We start from the raw sequence: 19,166 nt of genomic DNA on the forward strand, positions 1-19,166 counted from the left end.
CTTATAAATAATTCTATAATGTGAACTTCTCCTATTAGCTCGCACACAATTATTATCAAGTACACGCAATTAATATTGTGCTCTGTACAAATTCCTATTTGTAAATAAAGAAATATAAAAAATAAGAAAGTGGCAGTGAGCGTAACTTGAAATGTGCGAAATTGAGCATTTGGAAGAATATTCCAAGCTATCTCACGCCGTAGGGCGAAGGGCAAACTTTCTATACATCTCGCTAATCAATAAAAGCAGATACTCATCGTGCGTTTGTTGCGAAAAACTACGAGAATCGAAATCGCGATAGTTATAAAAATTTACATTTTTCACCGGTTTTCTTTAATTCGAGTTGAATTTTTCTAAGTTGTAGGATCGACAGTCTGGTTTTCAAACTGGTTTTACAACTCTAAGCGGTGTTTATGTAATTAACGATTCTTTCTTAATTTTTGTTTCAGTATGTATGTGTGTGTGAGTGTGTGTGTCATATCTCATATTCGGAGCGTTGTGGCAAGAATGATAACGATGTATCTTCGAAATCTATCGGACTACTCCTTCGATCTTTTTATTACACAACTCAGACTTCCCTTGTTTATTTAGCTATAGCCTTAATCTAGCAAATATATTATTTCCTTACTTACTTTTATAAATACAGTTCAGTGTGCTGCTATAACGCACGAGATTTTACACACGTCATACATATATATATACATATATGTATATATATATATATATATATTCAATAACTTTCGGCGATGATCTTATTTCACCTCTTCTAGTGCGGGGTATATTTCTTCGTATATATAGCAACCAGGATGCTTACTCCGTGAGTGGCAGTGTAAATGCAAATAAATAAATGTAAACGATATAAAAGGCGTATTTTCATTCGCGTGAAAAATCTAGGATAATGTCTTTTGATATCGCACGAGACGACACCGCGAATCGCTTATTCGCGAGATGAACTTCGTCCGAATTCGAGAGTTGCCTCGTGTCGTCCCCTCGCGTGTTCGTCAAGTCAATCAGGCAACATTCTTCAAGATCCATGGTACGAACTTGGATATCCGCGTGCAGACGCCCGGCAAATTGGCTTCCGCGCAACCGATGCCCCAGGATATGATACCAGCGAGGAAGTACCTGCCGTCCTTTCCGCGAACCTGGAGAGGCCCCCCGGAATCGCCCTGTGTAACGCAAGAACGTAAAAGTCTCTCAACGGAAACTTTGAAACGTGAACAGCGAGTAGTTCGATTATAGGCACGCACGTACATACCTGACACGAATCCTGCCCGCCGGTCTCGTAACCGGCACATAGGAAAATATCCGGTATGAACTCGTGTCTACCGGCCTTCAGGAACATCGACTTGCACATGTCATTGCTGATTATCGGCACGGATACCTTGAAAGCGAGATTAATGAAAGTCGGAGGAGGTTGAACGTACCCCTCGAGGGTTTGATCGTCAAAACGATAATTACTTCCTGCAACACCGAGGGCAACGTTCCACCCTCGCTCAACCTTCCCCAGCCGGTGACCGTCGCGTTCTCTCCTATCAGGAGGTCGTCCGTGGCCGGCAGGCAGATGGGCGAGATGTGCGCGGCGAACGTCAAGGAACTCTCGAGTCGCACCAGCGCGAGGTCGTACTCGTACGTGAAGAAGTTGTACTTGGGATGCACAACTTTCTTGGCGACGCCGCGCTCCACGTAGGGCAGCCGCTCTTGTACCGACGAGAAGTCGTACTCGCCGACTCGTATCCGGATTTGCGACGTCAGCAAACTGAAACGGAACAGAGTATAACGGTGCACCTTCGAAAGACGAGAGAGACAGGATACGGGGATAGGGTACTCACTCGTCGACGCAATGGCCCGCGGTGGCGATCCAATTCTCGTTGAGTACCGCCCCGCCGCAGCGGTGAGTACTCGAGAAGCCGAAGAAGGAGGTCCTACGTACGGATACCTGCCAGGGCCACCGGCCGAACGACGCGTCCTTGCCGCCGACGATCCTCGTTTCCGGCCGCGGGAATAGCGGCGGCACGCCGCACTGCATGTTCTTGCTCTCGTCAGCGGCCGCGACCGTCATCACCGAACCCGTCGCCTTCTCGCTCGCCACCTCGGTGGTCGACGATCCTTGCGTCGCAGCGACGCTCGTGGCACTCGTGCTGCTCGCGCTGGTCGTGCTGCTAGTAGTTGTCATTGTTGCGGTCGTTAGACTGGTTGTATCGCTGACGGAGGACATCAATGTGGACGGCGTCGTGCTCTGCATTGTGGTTTTCTTCGTGGGCCGCGGCCTAGTTGAAGTCTCCAAGTGGGACGTCGTTATGTAGTGCGCCGAGCCCAAGGGCTTCTGATATTCGGTGCTCTGCAAAACGTTAACATCGCACAATGTTATAGATAAGGTCCAATCGTTTTTTCCAAAATTTTAGCGAAGATATTTATAAACACTTTAATAAATATACATCGACTGATATATGAACAAAAATAAATGAGTATTAACATTTTCGGTCATCAGGTGAAATCTTATGCCTGACAATAATTCTTGTGAATTTTATACTTGTGAATTTGCCTTTTATGTGTTTGTAATTCAAACACGCGAGAACGTGACGTAAAAAATCGCCACAGCAAACAACATTACAATCAATACCAATAATTAAGAAGAGAAAATATGGGCGTACATGTGACTCGGTCGGCTTTAGGCTCGGTCGTGGAAAGTTTTCCGGGCCATTCTGAAGGAGGCTGGGACTGTCGGTCCAATGTGGTTTTAAGGACGGCCTAGGTGGTGTCCAGCTGTTCGACCAGAAATGAGAACTCGTACCTAAAGACGGTATTCGTACGGTCTCCGGCACGGTAATCGCGGTTATCGGTTTGGTTGACGAAGACGACGACGACGACGATGACGACAGAGATGAAGAGAACGATGTTGACAAGGACGACGAGAATGAGGACGACGCCGATGACGGTTTCTGTTTTGTGACGAAGGCCGGTTCCGTGGTCACTTGCCAGTGAGAGGTTTGTGGCACGGATCCGGCTGCGCTAGAATGAAAGATAAATTTTAAGTTGGGCTCGGTACACAATATAATATGACATGTATTATTATACTTTACGTGATAATAATAATATAACTGTATATAATATAGCTGTAAATTTTTTGCGTGATAATATACGTATAAGAGGTTTACTATTGGAAGAGAGAAGCGATATACGATATTTACATATATATTGAGGCTTAAACCAGTATGACTTAAAAACGAGTTGCATACCTGGTGGAAGGCTGCCTGGCATATGTCGGTCTGACAGTCGTTGTCGTCGACGTCTTCGTGGACAGCACCCAGTTGGGTCTCGAGATAAAATTCGGTCTATGATCTGGCTGGCTTATTGGCCGGTAAGTCGTAGTTTTCATTGAAAAATACGGTTTGGAGAAGTCTGTCGACGATGGTTTCGACTGTGCTGGCTTGGTTGCCCAGTGCGGTCGTTCGGTATGCACGAAATTTGAACCTGGATGTGGCTCTTTCCCCGTTTCCTGGCCGAAAATCGATATTCCATTAAACTCACTGCTTGTATCGCGCCAAAAATAACTCTGCTAGCTGGCGATGTAAATACTTTCTTAACCCCATATTTTATAGTTAAAGGAATTTTTTTAGTAAACTTCGATCAAATATTCGTCTCAGCATTTCAAATTCGTTAATAAATACAATAGATAAAAGAAAGAAACATTCGCTAACACGAAAATTAGACAAGACATGTAAAATGAGTTTCAATTACTCTAATTTTTACATATAATTTTATTATAATTGTCTATCGAAATAAATAAAGAATTTTTTTTTAAGTTGACATAATATTTTAATGAACTATGAAAATTAGTCTGACTGATTGAAGAAAAGTGAATGCCCTCGACGGAGAGAACGTTACACAAGAAATCCTTCTAAAGTCATCTCGCTGAATCACGAGTCATAATCATAGAGTCATCACGAGTTATAATAACAAAGTTTCCTTCCTTACGCTTTCAATGACGGAATTGACATTCGGCCGATTTATCGTTTCCTGCACGCTGAGATCGGCATCTTCGGTCTTCCCGTCGTCCGGTCTCGACTCAAAGGGCCTTTGATTGCCCGGTTTACCCGGTTTGCCCTGCTTGTTCGGCTTGCTCGGGCCACTCGAACCAACGACCTCGTCGTCGGCGTGCTCCTTCCCCGGCAAGCGTACTATCAAAGTGTTGTGCGTCTCCAGCTTGTCCTTGAAGCCCGGTTGGCTTTGAACGGACGACGGTTTCTCGCTCAGTGCTCCATCGTCCGGCCTAGTCTTGTGGTGATGAGAATGACCCGCGTGATGACCCGGTCTCTTCGTTTCTTGCGGCCTTCCTTCCGCCCACGTGTTCGTAGACGCGGAGGACACCGCGGGGGTCTGCAGTACCTCGACGTCGTGCTCGGACGTTGGTTTGGCGTGCGGCCTCTTCTGTAAGGGCCTCCCGACGCCATGCGAGGACGGTTTCATCGGTCTGGTCGAGCCTGTGCCGGAGCCGTGAGATCCAGTGTAGTAATGGAGATTCGGCTTCGCGGTGCTTAATGCCGTCGAGGAGAAGCCCGAGAGGGAAGTTGACGTCAATCTGATGGTCTCGTTTGCGGTTGGCTCTGCCAGAAGTAGACCTGGCCTGAGTGTACTCGTCGTCTCGTGCTGCTGCTGCTGCTGCTGATGATGATGATGATGAGGGCGGTGAGACGCGCCTATCGTGTTCACCGTCGTGTTGTGAACGCAACAACTGCCGAACATGAAGGTATCCACGCACACACCCACGTGCGTCCCCTCGGACTTGATGCACTCCCACACGAACATGCACGTGCCTTCTTTGCTCTCCGAACCGGGCACCTTGCAGGGCTTCGGAGTAATTTTGTAACCTGCGTGAAATGGAAAAAAGAAATCGGCTATTTCAGGCGTGTTCCATCTTTCGACGATCGGCGAAGCCTGCATGGGACCTTGGGCTACGTCGATGTTTAAAAGTTAAAAGTCCCGTGCCGACAAATGACGAATATCTCATTTACGTCCCCACGTGCAGCGTTCTCCGTTAAACGCAACTGACTTTAATCTCACGTCTCCATTACATACATTTCTCGCGTCAGAGTCCGAGAAGCCAGACAGGCGCGTGTAACGTTAAATGCGTGATGAAAGCGCGCTAACGTCGATCATACTGTCTCGACGAATTTAACAACTTATAATTTCGCAGGAAACCCGTGTTTCTCTACGTACGCCCTCCGAAAAATCGAACGAAACGCGCCCCGGGTAACGAGATTACACGCATTAAATCTGACGGGCGTACCAAAGAACGACGTCGCGTGCACGACACCGTGTCGCACGGTACCGCACGATAGGTCATATATCGTGCTCGACAATTAGACTGTCTCACATGTTACACATGAGATCCACCTCGCGCCGTCAAGTTCGGTGAAAGTGTACCACTTGTCGAAGCACGCGTGAGAGATCGTGTAAAAAAAAATGAAACTTAATAACTGGAAGGAGTATACGTAGACCTGGGCCGAGTCATTAACCGAGTCATGGGTAAGACTCGGGTAACGTAAATTACGACCGCGGCGATGTAGGAGCTTCACGCAGTCGCTTTCACCGCTAGAAACACGATCGTGTCAGCCTGCGTCGCGACCTGTGTTACGTTATAAAAGGGAAGCTTTCATATTAAGAAAAAAAATTTTTTTTATTGCGGAGCGCACTTTTGTACCACGGGCTCGAATATTAAAAAATCGAACATTTGACGTTCGTCGATCAGATCGACGGATCTCGCTGCAAAAATTATAAACTGTGCAACTTAACGTTAACATTGCACATCGCTATATATGTTCCAATTTTTTGTTGTACAGAGCGTGTACACAATTTTATTTGAACAATATTTCCTTCTCTTACGGATGTCTAGACTTTAGAGCCGTGTTTTTTCCGGCAAAGCTTACAGCTGACTGTGCGGGACAATTACCTGGGAGCGAGAAAGAAATAATAGATAAAGAAAAAAAGCTTCTCCCTTCGGTCGCGGAGATTCGTCGAAACAAAAAGAAAGTAGCGTCTTCTTTCGCTTTTCTTTTCTCACGCTCGTGCACGACCGACTGCACCTTGACCGAGTTCTCCTTCCAATTAAGCGTTATACATTTAAGGAGAACCTTCCAAGCGGGAGAAGGATGCCGCGCAAAGGGAGGACGAGCGCGAGAAAAAGACGTGGAGAGACAGGGAGAAGAAAGGTAAGAGAGGAGGTACGGCAGCTGCATCGCTCTCTCGAAAGTGCGTACGGAAGAGGGCGACGCGCGAGGAAGAGACGGGGTGGGTGTCCGCGATCGAGAAAGACACATGCTATAGGGAGTATCCGCCGAAAAACGGCGCGTTTAAATCACCAAAAGAAATATTACTGACTGTGACCTCGATTCAGCGTACTGAGAGACCTGGCGATGCCCGACCACCAGAGAATCGTGGCCACGTAACCGATCCACCGCATCCTGATCCCTGAAAACAAGAACGTCATCGTTACTCGCCGGCCGACCTATCGTCCGGTAGCTACTTATATCGTCATCGTCACGTGTCAATTTAGAGCAGGAGAGCTTCTTGCTTGCTTCCCTCCCGAGGAAACGTGTAAATCTCGGGGAGTCACGCGAGCTGCACGGTGTGCTGCTGTTAACAGCCGCGCTCTACTACGTCGATTGCAGCAGACAGGCATAGTATAAATTTTGTAATTCTATATATTAAGAGCTTGTCAGCAGCATGCGAGCATCTACGCTCACTCTTTCGTCGCGTCTATTGTCTATTGTCTGCCACGTCTGTGCGCTCCTTTCTAGTTCACTTTCCCGTTGCATGCTTCTCGTATTAACCCTTTCAGAGACGTATCTAATCCCACAGCCGCGTGCGCTTTTTTTTTCTCTCAGTGAAATTACGAATAGGCAAATCGTTGCGGGCGTACAAATCACGCAATTAAATATCGCAATTTCTTACATATCTTCTGCAAGTGGCTTTAATATAATATAATTACTTACGAGAAAGAAATTCAATACTAACTGCGTGCTTTAAATTCCGGCAATATGTGTTTGCTTTCAATACCTTTTTGAGGGCGATAAGGCGAAAAAGATAAAAACAACAGGATAAAATAGAATTTGTTCAATATTAACAAAATACTTGATCAAAGTTTGTTTAAAGTTCGATACTTTTCACCTGATTTATATTTAAATTGAGAGGTTCAGAGTAAGAATGGAAATTTATATTTAGTAAATTCCACTTTAGATTTTAGATTCAACATAGATCTGACATAAATAGATAAATTTAAAATAGATCCGACAAGCTTTGAATTTATTCCATTCTCATTTCATGATGTAACATCATTTTTATCGAACGGTTTTCGCAGTTATATATAGCTTTCGCGTAAATCTTTTTCTTTAATTTAAAAAGCAACATTAAAATTGTAAAATGGATCCGGCGAATATATCGGCACGTGCATTCTATAAATTATAAAACATCAGGACATTCCGAGGGTCCGAAGAATTCTTGATTTCTAGTCTATCGTTTTGCTGGCAACGATTCGAGATCGACGATGGTATCTCGACGACGCGACAGGTGCATCGGACGCGCGCTAAGACGCGTCGGCAGGAACAAAAAAGGTACCCTGGACCGACTTGTCACCGAATTCTGGCCCAGCATTCCAGGTCATCGACGCAGCGTCGCTCGCTTTCGAATGCTCGATCGAGGATACCATCGTCTTGGAACTGTCTCGTCATCATCATTGGAATTATCTTCACCGACGCTACGCGTTCTGAATATTTCTTGCATTTTTGCAAAGATATATTTGACAAACGCGTAAAAAACGTCTGAAAAATCAAGATATCTATTCCCATATTTGTATATTATTATTCCACATCACATTTTTGTATTTGCTATTTTTATCGTTTATGTACCTTCTTTTCTCGGTTATTTTTCAAACAAATATTTCCTCTGGTATAAAACTCAATTCTTTGTAACTATCTTCGAATCGGAGTATGACGAATAGGAGTTGTATTCCGAATGCGAAACTGTCGGACGCATCGCATCTTGCGTAACTTTTGCGGATATAAAAATCTCGGATGTGCGTCTTGGGTAACTTTTCTCGACATCTATAGAGAAAATAGATACACAAAAGTTGGATACATTCTGACAAATGGATATGTTCCTTTTCCAGAATTTACATTCAAGTATGAAGTTACATACATATAAGTGAGTTATAAAAAATAAAAATTTTACCAAATTTTTCTATTCAAACACACACAGTCAATATAAGTATTTATCAAATTATTTGCCTATTAATATGTATATTATTACGAGATATTTTCTTCATTTTATAAGTCTTATTTTATATTTTTTTGTAATTTTATTACATCATAAGTAAAAATTTTAATTAAAAATTCGAACAAACCGATGCTTAATTTAAACCTACGTGAAATTTTTCATTTTTTTTTTCAAGTTGGTTGTATCTAAATAAAAGAGCTATGCACGCATGTTGGAATTAATCGTCGGCCTCTCCGTGTAAACGGCCACTGTAAAATCGGGTCTACAGAGACTACTTCCACGTGCTTGAGACAGTGCGCTCTGGGACAAGGTCAAGAAGCAGAATATAGAACTGTCGCTGGCTGGTCGCGACTTCTCTCACTGCACCGGTAGCTGCGGTCGCTGCCACTTGAGGCAGAACATGTACCAAGGACGAGCAAGAAGACGCGCCGGATTGACCCAGTGATCGCGGATTTCAAATCGCGTTTATCGATCTTTTCATGACCACCAGATAGGAGAACTGTCGATAGCGGATGTACCCATTAGCTGCAATAAGCGTTCACCGCGTGTTAAAGGGGCCCTCCTTCACAGGAAAACGTGTGTGTGATTCGTGAATTAATATTTATAATAATCAAATCTCTGATTTGCGAGGCATTTTTGAGCCTGGATAAAGACATTTGAATAATGTTGTTCGAAATATACGTTGAGGCTATAAAATTATGCCGCTCGTAAAGCATGTTTCTCACTCCACCGTCAATGTGTCGCCGTTAATGAAACGCGAATATGAATATGAATAAGTCACGCGTGATTTACATAGCCGTATCTACGTTGTTTAATTAAAATATTTATAGAAATGTGAGACGAGAGCAAGTCCAACATACTCGATCGCTCGATTTTTATACACAAGTCATATATTTACTAACGTCGGATTTAAAGGCGAATCAGTCAAGTGCGGGTCCATTAGCATTCACGGTCGTGACGGGGTTTCGTAATGCCCCAGGATCTCTCCTCCGCTGACTTCCCAGTTCCCAGGCACGTGCCACGTGACGCGTGATATGTGTACTTGACTATTTGAAAGAGACGCCGTATTATACCCTATAAGTCTAACGTAACTCTTTATGCTCTTTACGGTCCTTATGCACATCGATATACATCGCGAAACGGATGATCTTGATTGGATTTTTTTTTGCACTTTTAATATTGCATTATAGGACTCACTATAATCGTCGCAAATTGATAATGCACAAATTACAGTGACTAGCAGTGATACAATGCAGCCATGTTACAAATACAACAAGAGCAACGATCGATAAGTGCAAGTTAACATCCATTAAATAATAATCGATAGATATGGGAGCAAGTTCCATATCTATAAATTGCAACGTAATGGTACATATGATGAACGAGGCCGAATGCAGTAAAAACGACACGAACCCTCGCGGTAAAAGACAAGAACGTGTTTATTGTTTAGGATTATTTCGCGTCTACGTGTTCCTCGAGAAAAGCATTCCGCGGCGATAGCCGCGTTCCCAACGCACGTCACCTACCAAAGAAATATTCCGTAACGACTAGCGGTCATCATAGTTACTCGTCTTCTCTCATTTCTGCTTAATCGTTCTCATCCGACAGCAAATGCATTTCAAGATTCTCACGTTCGTAACAAGTTCACGCGACCTATTCGCGTTCCGTTTGGCCGCATGTATTGCGTTAGAAACATGTCTAAACAGAACGCTTCATAGCGCTAGAAGAAGAGACTAGAGAATTAAACAGATCGATTTTGCAATTACGATTGAATTGTTCGCATCACTTTAACCGCTGCAATTAATTCGCCATTAACGTTGACTTGCTTCAATAAAAACGATTACGGAAACCAACCTTCTTGTAATGTAATATTAAAATGCAACTAGAAAAGCTAATGGAAATTGCCGATTTTGTTTAATGCTTTTATATTTTATGACAATTAAAAAAAAAAGATAAGAACTAGTAATTCAAAATCTTTTACTTTCACTCCTTCAATTTTAAAATTAAAATTTCATAAAATTTATACAACCAATGTGTATAGTTTATATATCAGATACGTATTATATCAGATAATCACGTTATACTAATTTCTTAGAAACTCGTTTCTCTCTTTGTTCCGAATTTATAAGAATCTCCTACAATTTTCTCTTGAAACGGTATCTGTTCGCTCTTGATATTAAGGCAGCCTTCTGTGCCAGTGGTGCGATATATACGTATCGCAGCTGTTTTATTTCAATGGTCGCGGGTGAATGATCATCAACGCGACAAAATAAAATCGCGGCAACGAGCGCGGCTAGCCGCGCTGATTCAGGAAAACATATCTCGCCGGCTTCTCAACAGCGCGGCGCGTACGCCCTCCACGCGAATTGGGTTCTCCACACGGTGCTTTAATCCTCGTGTAATTTAATTTACGTCTTTCCTGGTACGTTTGAGCGGCGATGGCAAGTTTAATGAGCGGGCGTAACAGTTCTCGCAGGAAATGGACGATGATTAGGGGGAGTAACATAACGCGGTGCGCGCGCTTTGCGGCTCCGCGCCGTAAGGATAATTCGGTCCTTGTTCCGGTGTTGCTATGGGAAAGATTTTACAAGTTTCGAGACGGCACTCGAGAGTCTCGAGCTTTTCGCGCGGGGCATCAATTATCTGCATCGATTACCCGCGCCTTGAGCAACCATCGATCTGCGCGCACGTCGCCCGGTGATCGGCGTTCGGCGTCGTAACGCATCGGCGTACCGATGTGTCGAGGAGCGATGATGGTGCGCGAATTAGAGCAAATCGGAACGACGAGAAACGTACGTGCGCGTCTCTCTTGCTCCACACGTTAGGGCAACAGACTCGAGACTCGAGCGGCGTGGCCGACAAACCGGCGCGGCGGCCGAGCGTCGAACGCCGATCATCAACCGAATGTTTTGCCTAACGATGTACGATGTAGAAACAAGTAGGTACGACATCGCGACACGCGTTAACGCTATAGAAGCGGAATGAGGTGTCGTCCTGTCGGCGATGCGCCACGTGGGACGTGGGTGGGACGCAGTCCGGCAGGATGCGCTTCCATAATCCAAGGTCTAGGCGTCCCGTTGCACGGAGGAAGCCGAGCGAGGAACGATGGAATGGGGAGCACCGCCAGTTTGATAAAAGCGCACGAGGAGGAGACGAACGGTCGTGCCGCTCCGCACCGCACCGCACCACGCTATATTGCCGGTACCGGTCCAAGTCCATGACGATGCCGGTTGGATTCGATCCGACTTTACGCGAAAATAAGGTAGAATCTTGCGGGATCGATATCGACCGATACCGATCGCCCCGGAAGCCTCCGGTTACTTCAGAATTCGGTGTAAGATTGGGTTGGAGAGATAGATCGAATTAATTCATGAATGATCCACTTTGGGATATGTTCGAATGTATTTAAAGTGAGCCAAGTAAATCCGCTTGATCTTAGGCGGCCGCCTCATTAAAGCCTTTGGAGATGAAGAGACTTTCGGTAAGCAATGCGGAAGGTATCTGTAAACAAGCTCTGTTTGCGCTAAGAGGTGAAACTCGGTGTCGTCGCGACGATCGTAACTCAGGCAACGAATGACGGACGCGCGGAGCAAGTATTCCGGAAGTGTGACAACGGTAATGGATAACTGGAAATCGCGCGCCATCGACACTATACGGACGACGTATATATACCTATAACACGCGGTCTCGCGTGGAGATAGCCGAGAATATCTCGGCTACCGTCCCATCCGAAGTCACGTTCGACATCGTGACGGTATTTGAACGACCACTAGATAGATCATAGCAGCTGCACATAGAGATCACAGCAACCGTTTACGCTTTAACGCCTCTCGACCGCGGCTGCCCGTAATACGACTTTCCGCGGCAGACTTGATATGGACACCGCGGGATAATGCCGCGAGTTTCGATCAATTTTGTAGAAACCCGATTGAAAATAATACCAAAAATCGTTTAATGTTACTGTAATTAAATGCCGTATTTAATGGTTCGCTAATATAATTTATTAGCGGTATGTGTAACTTTGCGATATCAAATTAATTGTAACAATCGTTATAGCTATTTTCAAGGTAGCATTTATGAAACGTGTCATTAGTATTAAGCTAATTATTTCACCCTGTTAGTTTAGTGGAGAACAATTATAAACAATTATAAATACGTACATATATAAGTACATATATAAGTAATTAGTTTAATGAAAATAATTATATTTAATCTAATCAAAAATGCTTTTTTAAACCGTAGCGATACCTGGATCGCTCTCGGACCGGACTGGTCCGCTGGATTTGGAAGTCCACGAGTCCTCTCGTAATCACTTCATCCGCGCTCACTTCGAATCAACGTATCTACGTGACTCATCTCGTACCCCGCACAACGACAACCACGAGTTTCCGACGGCATGGTCGCACGGGGAAACCACCATCGTGATTCACACACACCGTGATTCACGACGTGGATCAGCGTGGACGAATTCTTCGGCGGCGCGCGAGGACCAGGGCCCGACTCAGCTCGTCATCCTGGCATAGAACCGAGCACTTAAAAAATTTAATGGTCATCAAAGATGAAATCGTGCAGGTTCAAGCGATGGTCCGACGACGTCTCGGGAATGGGATTCGACTCTTGGGTCGGTTAGGTCGGTTAAGTGGACCTCGAGATGCTCGGTCATCAGCGTTGCATCGCAACGAACCGTCATCGATCGCCTGACCGCATCGTGTTAGATTGGAAACGCACGATTCAATCGTAAAAAAAAAAAGATTCTGCGGTAACACTGAACTCCTCTAACTCCGATATCCCGACGTGAACATCCGTTGCTTCATCAGGAAACCATCATTGTTCGCTATTTAATTCCGCTTAAGTGCATTATCTCACAGCTGACGTTTCTTCAAATTACTCTCAGCGCACTCGTTAATTTAATAAATGAGTAAATAAGTAAACAGTTTCATTTTCGGTTCTTCAAGTGACGTTGAATCGCGGTGGTCTGTTTAAAAATTCAGGTTTGATCGGGCGGGAAGTGAGACACGTGCGTGTGTGACAACGGATCGACGAGTACGAGCGAATAACAAGGACAGGAAATTCGATCGTGCGCGCGATACTAGAATAGAATAGCGAGGGCACCGTCGAAACCGAACGGTCGCGAGGTTTACTCGTGACGGACGCCGGGCTAGTACTGAACGGCTTAACCGGTATACACAACCACTGACCGTCATCATCGCAGCCATCACCGGTCTCTCCCTCTCGTTCTTTCTCTCTACTCCTGTTTTTCTTTCCCTCCTCGCTGTGTTCGCCGTCTCTTCTTCCCGCCGTGCCGTCCACCGCTAACTATTATCGCCACCGTCACTCGACCTTCTTCCAGCATGCGTATCTTTCACGGCGATATCGTCTTCGGGGCGACACCGTCTTCGTACTCAAGGTTACCGGTGAAAATCGACCGCGAACGCGCGTGAAAACGCAGGGAGGATTGGATTCGGACGATAATGAGAGGCTGGTGGAAAAGCACAGATTGCGAGATCGCGAAATGTGCCAAAACCCGATACTTGGAAGGAGGAAGGATAGTAAGAGCTTCTACGTTACTTTCAGCTTCCGCTTTGCTACCGTTATGCCACCGTTGAGGGGAAAGGGATTGTTTTCGCTATTATAATAGCTACGGCCTACAGCTCGATACACCATGTACCATAGCTAAGATAGCTCAGAACGGCATGTCGCGTGACACGTTTGACTTTTCGCGACTGTTCTCTTCGAGGAGATAATGTGTCGCTACGCTGTTGTACCGTTTCTTCTGCAATCTAATAATATTATAAAAAATAAAAGTTAGGAAATGTAATAACGAGGAACGCCAATAAGATATTCCATTATTATTATTCTCGCAATCAGTATATACATTGTATATTGGAAACGAGATTGAGAAATCGAATAAGGGCGATTACACGTGTGATTGTCAATAAAAATTGTACGACAATTCGATGTTAATATATTTATCTGTGTATTTTTATACATTAATTAATTTCAACGATTCACAAAAAGGCTTCTTGGTAGAAGGCTACACGTGCCGTAGGCGCGCGTGGAACATCGTCGGGTCGCGATGTAGGAAAATACGGGCCGATTTCGGAAACGCGGACGTACGAGACACCGTTTCTCTTCGTCCCGTACGGGGACCGTAGAAACCTAAGCTGTGGCGTGGCGAGAAACGAGAATGCGGCACGAGACGCGACGAACGGTCGCGGACGCGACGACCGATGCGGCGAGAACGGTCCGGAGGAGGATAGGAAACGGAATGATGAAGAAGAAATTGAGAAAGCAAGTAAGGGCGATTACACGCGTGACCGTCAATGAAGATTGTACGATAATTCGTCGTTAATCTGTCGCTTCGGACGTACGTGCGCGGTCACGTACGCCGGTAGCGTTATCCAAGCCGGGAGGAAAGAGAGGGAGGGAGAGAGAGAGAGAGAAAGAGAGCAATAAGACTCCCGTAGAATGGGATTCGAAAATTGCCCGGCAATTTTATCAATTGCATCTATGCACCTAAAGGATTTATCTCGACGAGACGGCCTGTACTTACACTTCGGTTCCTCGGTGCGATTGGCGCGAACAGCTGTTATTACGAATATATAATGTGCAAACAATTATTTTCGTGAATTGTTATACGGTACGTGGAAGTTTAAATTGCAGAGAAGATCGTTAATCACGACCGATCGAATATTAACAGTATTCATTTGAACGAATTGAAATGCATTTAAGCAGGTCGGAGCAATTTCGGATTCGAGATGATCGATCCATATTGCTATACGTAACATTACCAAAAAGGAGAATCGGACGGCATTGAGGTTGAGCTTCCGTCAAAAAGGAGAATTGTGAAAACTTTCAGTAGCTGTTAATCTTCGGGCAACGTTCAGTACCCTCGATTACCACGTCGATTACCGGCGTCGTGGCGTAGATGGCATACCAACGGAAATTCCTTCAACTAGTGCGAGATAGGAACTGTCGTTTTATCGGAACAATATCGCCGCGTATATTTATATCTGAAGGGTCAACGCTTAGTTTGCCTCTAAATGTAATTAGCATAATTCGAGTTTATCACCTTTACCGCCAAACGCTATATTCATATGAACCTTTAGAGTAAAATTTCTCAATTGTTTTAAGCAATAAAATTTTTGCATTGTGTTCTATCAAACGTAGTTTGACACGTGGTGTATTACGATTAAATTTTACAGGCCGCGAGTCGCTATTTTAGTTAGGTCCTGTTGACGGTCACCAACGGTGTCTCGCATGGCACAAACGGAAAGTTCAGGTCACCGATGCCCGCTGTGGCATGTGTGAACGTGTTAAACAAGTTTAACTCCCTCGTGCTCCTTTTTTGTAACATGTTTCGTAACGTGCTTTCGTACAAACGCGATATATGAGCTTCTTCCCTATATATTCAAAAACCTCCAACGAACGATAATCCTCTAATCTCGTAAATTAATCTTTTTTTTTTTTTAAATTGTAATGAACGAAATTATATGAAGCGTACAAAATGAGATATTGGCAAGTAGAGAAAACGTGCTTGCGGTCGGTTAATGAGCCAATCGTAATTGTTTGAATTTTTGGTCGGCCGATACCCGTTTGTAGGCTGATCCGCTCGTGTAAGCACAGAGACAACACCAGTCGAGCGTAAGTACAGATTAGCGGTAACTCTCTCGGACGCACGGCGCGCCGTGGCGCGGTGCAATAGCCGTGTCCCATTCAGGTAAAGGCCAGTTTACACGCGGTTTCCTCACTCCTATCTGCATTAAGCGCAGACGAGCCGGAATAAGGAGGAAGAGGAGTGGAACAAGTGGCCGCGGTACTCACATTTTCTTTCGGGACAGTAAGAAACGTTGATACTCACGCTAAATCATTTCTTGGCAGGAATAAATATTTTCACGCGCGCACGACCGATTCTGCACCGAAAAATTTATATCTCAGTTTAATTAATATGGAAGAAAAGCTAATAAATTGTTCTAAGAGAGAAGTTCCGACCTAGAACAAATTGTAATTCAGTAATTGCATTTGGTAACGAAGCAGAATTAAATTCGTCATTATATTTTATTATATATTCTATATATTTTGTATATTATATTATATTTATATTATATTTTATTTTATATTATATTTATTTTATATTATATTATATTAAGTATTATATAATTTATATAATATATAAAATATTATATTATCAATAAATTATATAAAATTCATATAGTTTTTGCTACTTCTTTGGTGAAACGAAAGATAAACTGTAATAAAGTTTTCCGATTACACATAACGTTTATTTCCAGACTTTTGATTGATCATGGCCAAGAAAAATATGTAAGCATGAGATATTGGTTAATGATGGCATTATTAAGCGTGGAGTAATTTCCGTAGTGAATCGATCCGCAGCTCAATGGGGCCTAAATGACTGTAGCGAACTGCCGCTATGCCCTAGAGAAACGTACGTCTTAGTCTCGATGCCAGTCATCAATGCCAAATGCATACGTCGCGATTGAGAGAATCGGAGAACGATTCCGGGGGAAAGATGCGAGCAGGACGGAGCGATAAGATGATTAATCCCTCTTCTATCGACTGACACGAACCCAACACTCTCTAATGACACGGCCAATGTACTTTTAGTTCATTTCCCATCCTCTTGCTCCTACCTTATACGAGTACCGTACAGCTCGTGATTAGTGACTGAACCCTTTTCGAATGTATTCAATCATACGTATTACGTATAACTACAGTAATCACGCGGGGATGACCGCTAAAGGAAACATCATATTCTCTTCGGGGCGCGGAGAGCATTCTAATCTCATGGTATTAATACAGATCTGTATGCTTTTACGAATAAACGTTGGAAAAAATTTCGCATTCACGCACGCAATTCCAACGCATGTCTACGCTCACCGACGTGATCAAAATAATAATATTTTTTAAAACAATTATTGGCAAATCGGTGAATTAAAATAGAATAATTGCGACGAAATCTCTCGGTTGACCGGGATCTTCCCGGAAATTCTTGACGTACACACGCAGTAAGTTTTTATAGTGGCGACTAGCGGGAGAGCTGCGAAGGGTGGGTAAGGTAATCGATCGAAATTTCAATGAGCGGGCAAAGGCGGCCTCGTCAACGTAAACCTGTCATTAATGCTGGGCATGGAAGGGGGACCGGTCCATGCATCAATGTGTCCAAGTGTGATTACGGTCCTGGTAGCGAAAGCTGGGCGCTATCGTGAATGAAATCTTATTCTTATTATTATGTGGGCAGGGTGCGGAGCACTCTCAGCGCATTCGATAGCCTCGTTGCCCTCGCTACTTATACGGTACGAATTTTTTCAAGGGTGTGCCGTCTAATCGATTCAAAGTGATATACATATAATGGGAACCGGTCGAAATCGTTTTTCCATTAATCTTTTGCATGGTCCGGCGAGGGGAGTATTGGCGTCGTGGTTAACAAGTAATGAGACGTTTTGTGATGCTATACTTCTCAGAAATATCGTCGGTTTTCTTTTCAATGTTATCCAAGAAAACGTGCCCGATGTGTATCACGATATATCTGGAAGTGTGAGAGATTCGAGAGAAAAAAGCAGCCTCGAGAGAGTGAAGGCTCGGGTATAAATAAAATTTGACGAATTTGACTGAAATGTGTGAAATATAGTGCTTAATATAGTGCTTAATATTCATTTAATCGATTGACGGTTGTCATAAAGAAAGTAGGATAATTATGCGCGTGTAACGTTTAGGTGGTACGAGAATTTATGTGGCCTGCGGGAGTAGGCGAGGATCGAGAATGACATACTATTTGTAATATAATAGAGAACTTAATTTTTTAACCTCGACCCATGTCTGAACAGTTTGATCGCCAACTCAATTTATGCTGACAGCATTCAACCGTGTATATTACAAATTATAACATTGTTAAATGTAAACTTTGAGATTTGAAACTAAAATCCAATCCAAATTTCTTTATTAGATTGATCAAAAAAGTGCCTAAATCTTTATATTTATAATTATGTGGCCTTCTATAAATAACTGTTTACGACTCGATATAAAATCTTTGTCTATTTTGATATATATAATTGTTATCGTCGTTATTAGAGGTAAATTATTATAAATGTGAATAATTAAATTGTGTCTTTCCGTCCACAACTATTTGCGATAATCTGTGTGCAATGTGTTTATATATAATATTGCCAACCCAGTTGACATTTCGAGTGGAACGCTTAAATTCTTAAACCCATCCCAATTGGCACTCGGAGGGCAAAGGGTTAATATACTGTTAATACCGCGATGCGCGACGCGGACGTGACACGTTGCGCCTTATCCACATCTCTATCGAATTACAGTTGGCGAGAAACTTTAATTATGGAATGGGCTGTCACTATTAGTACATATACACACACCTACATTACGATACACGTTACACCGAGTGGAACGCAAAATATATTAAGGTCTTTCTTGCAAATCCAGTGCATCGATATATTTCTTTCGGTGCGCCGTAAGATGTATCTCCCGCCAATCGCGGATAATTGTAATAATATAATCTCAGCAAGCAGAATACACATATATGCACGTACATTTGTGAATGTCGATGAACTTAAACGAGCATCGATTAAAATAGTTATAATGTATACAAGTGTATTTATGTAATGACTGGAATTTTCTATCTTAATAAATAAACTATGCATAATATTGACATATTAAGCGTAATAGCTCGATAAGAAGATTATATCTCGAAGTGGAGACAAAGCGATGAGCGATCGTGACAGTGGCTTTAAGGCTTAAAACGGCTTAAAAGCACGTATCGCCCTGCTATTACAACTGGACAACTCGAGTTGCGTCACTCTCCGTCACCTTGCTCTTGGCAAAGGCGCACAGGCGCGATTCCTTCCGTGTTCGAT

General features: G+C 43.7%; 1 protein-coding gene across 4 annotated transcripts in view; it reads right to left on the reverse strand.

The window, feature by feature from the left end:
* Positions 1–994: 994 nt before the first annotated feature.
* Positions 995–19,166, reverse strand: part of LOC112461163 (serine proteinase stubble-like) — a 31,006-nt gene continuing 12,834 nt past the window's right edge. Inside the window, exons 1-9 of one of the 4 annotated variants that reach the window (XM_025026308.1) lie at positions 13,473–13,549; positions 6,382–6,471; positions 3,979–4,871; positions 3,240–3,499; positions 2,655–3,012; positions 1,833–2,341; positions 1,462–1,759; positions 1,259–1,384; positions 995–1,169 (exon numbers count right to left, since the gene is read on the reverse strand). In XM_025026308.1, the coding sequence (XP_024882076.1) occupies positions 1,011–1,169; positions 1,259–1,384; positions 1,462–1,759; positions 1,833–2,341; positions 2,655–3,012; positions 3,240–3,499; positions 3,979–4,871; positions 6,382–6,463 (2,685 nt within the window). In that variant the 5' untranslated portion in view covers positions 6,464–6,471; positions 13,473–13,549 and the 3' untranslated portion in view covers positions 995–1,010. Of the gene's footprint in view, positions 1,170–1,258; positions 1,385–1,461; positions 1,760–1,832; positions 2,342–2,654; positions 3,013–3,239; positions 3,500–3,978; positions 4,872–6,377; positions 6,472–12,522; positions 13,426–13,472; positions 13,550–19,166 lie in introns of those variants that run through there. The other 3 variants (XM_025026305.1, XM_025026306.1, XM_025026307.1) reach the window with 3 other exon arrangements.

The sequence above is a fragment of the Temnothorax curvispinosus genome, unplaced genomic scaffold (genome assembly GCF_003070985.1).
Source record: "Temnothorax curvispinosus isolate PA1 unplaced genomic scaffold, ASM307098v1 QBEX01011098.1, whole genome shotgun sequence".
In the NCBI taxonomy this organism is placed as follows: domain Eukaryota; kingdom Metazoa; phylum Arthropoda; class Insecta; order Hymenoptera; family Formicidae; genus Temnothorax; species Temnothorax curvispinosus.